General features: G+C 62.4%; 1 protein-coding gene across 1 annotated transcript in view; it reads left to right on the forward strand.

Moving 5' to 3' along the window:
- Positions 1 to 138: 138 nt before the first annotated feature.
- The window catches only part of SLC39A14 (solute carrier family 39 (zinc transporter), member 14), a gene marked incomplete at its 5' end in the record, with an annotated part of 5575 nt that continues 5378 nt past the window's right edge, over positions 139 to 335 (forward strand). The window contains one exon of the mRNA XM_009709936.1: positions 139 to 325. Within this exon, the coding sequence (XP_009708238.1) occupies positions 139 to 325 (187 nt within the window). The remainder of the gene's footprint in view (positions 326 to 335) is intronic.

A 335-nucleotide genomic window follows, 5' to 3' on the forward strand; every position in this document is an offset into this window, starting at 1 on the left:
GGCCACCCCAATGCCTCCCAGCCACCGCAGCAGCGCGTCAACCTCTCTCGGGTAAGGCAGGGGCTCTGCAGACCCCCAAAACCTCTTTGCGGAGCTGCGGGAGTCTCAAAGCACGTGCCTGTCTCTTCCCTTCCCCAGTGCTTCAGCTCCGTCGAGCTTTTCGCCATCCACAACTTGAGCGAGGGCTCTGCCGTGGGGCGCAGCGAGTTCAAGGAGTTTTGCCCCACCATCCTGCAGCAGCTGGAGTCGAGGGCGTGCGCTTCCGAGAACCTGGAAAATGAGGAAAACGAGCAGACGGAGGAGAGCAGACCCAGCTCAGCCGAAGGTAAGCGGGG

The sequence above is a fragment of the Cariama cristata genome, unplaced genomic scaffold, assembly GCF_000690535.1.
Source record: "Cariama cristata isolate BGI_N322 unplaced genomic scaffold, ASM69053v1 scaffold22991, whole genome shotgun sequence".
In the NCBI taxonomy this organism is placed as follows: domain Eukaryota; kingdom Metazoa; phylum Chordata; class Aves; order Cariamiformes; family Cariamidae; genus Cariama; species Cariama cristata.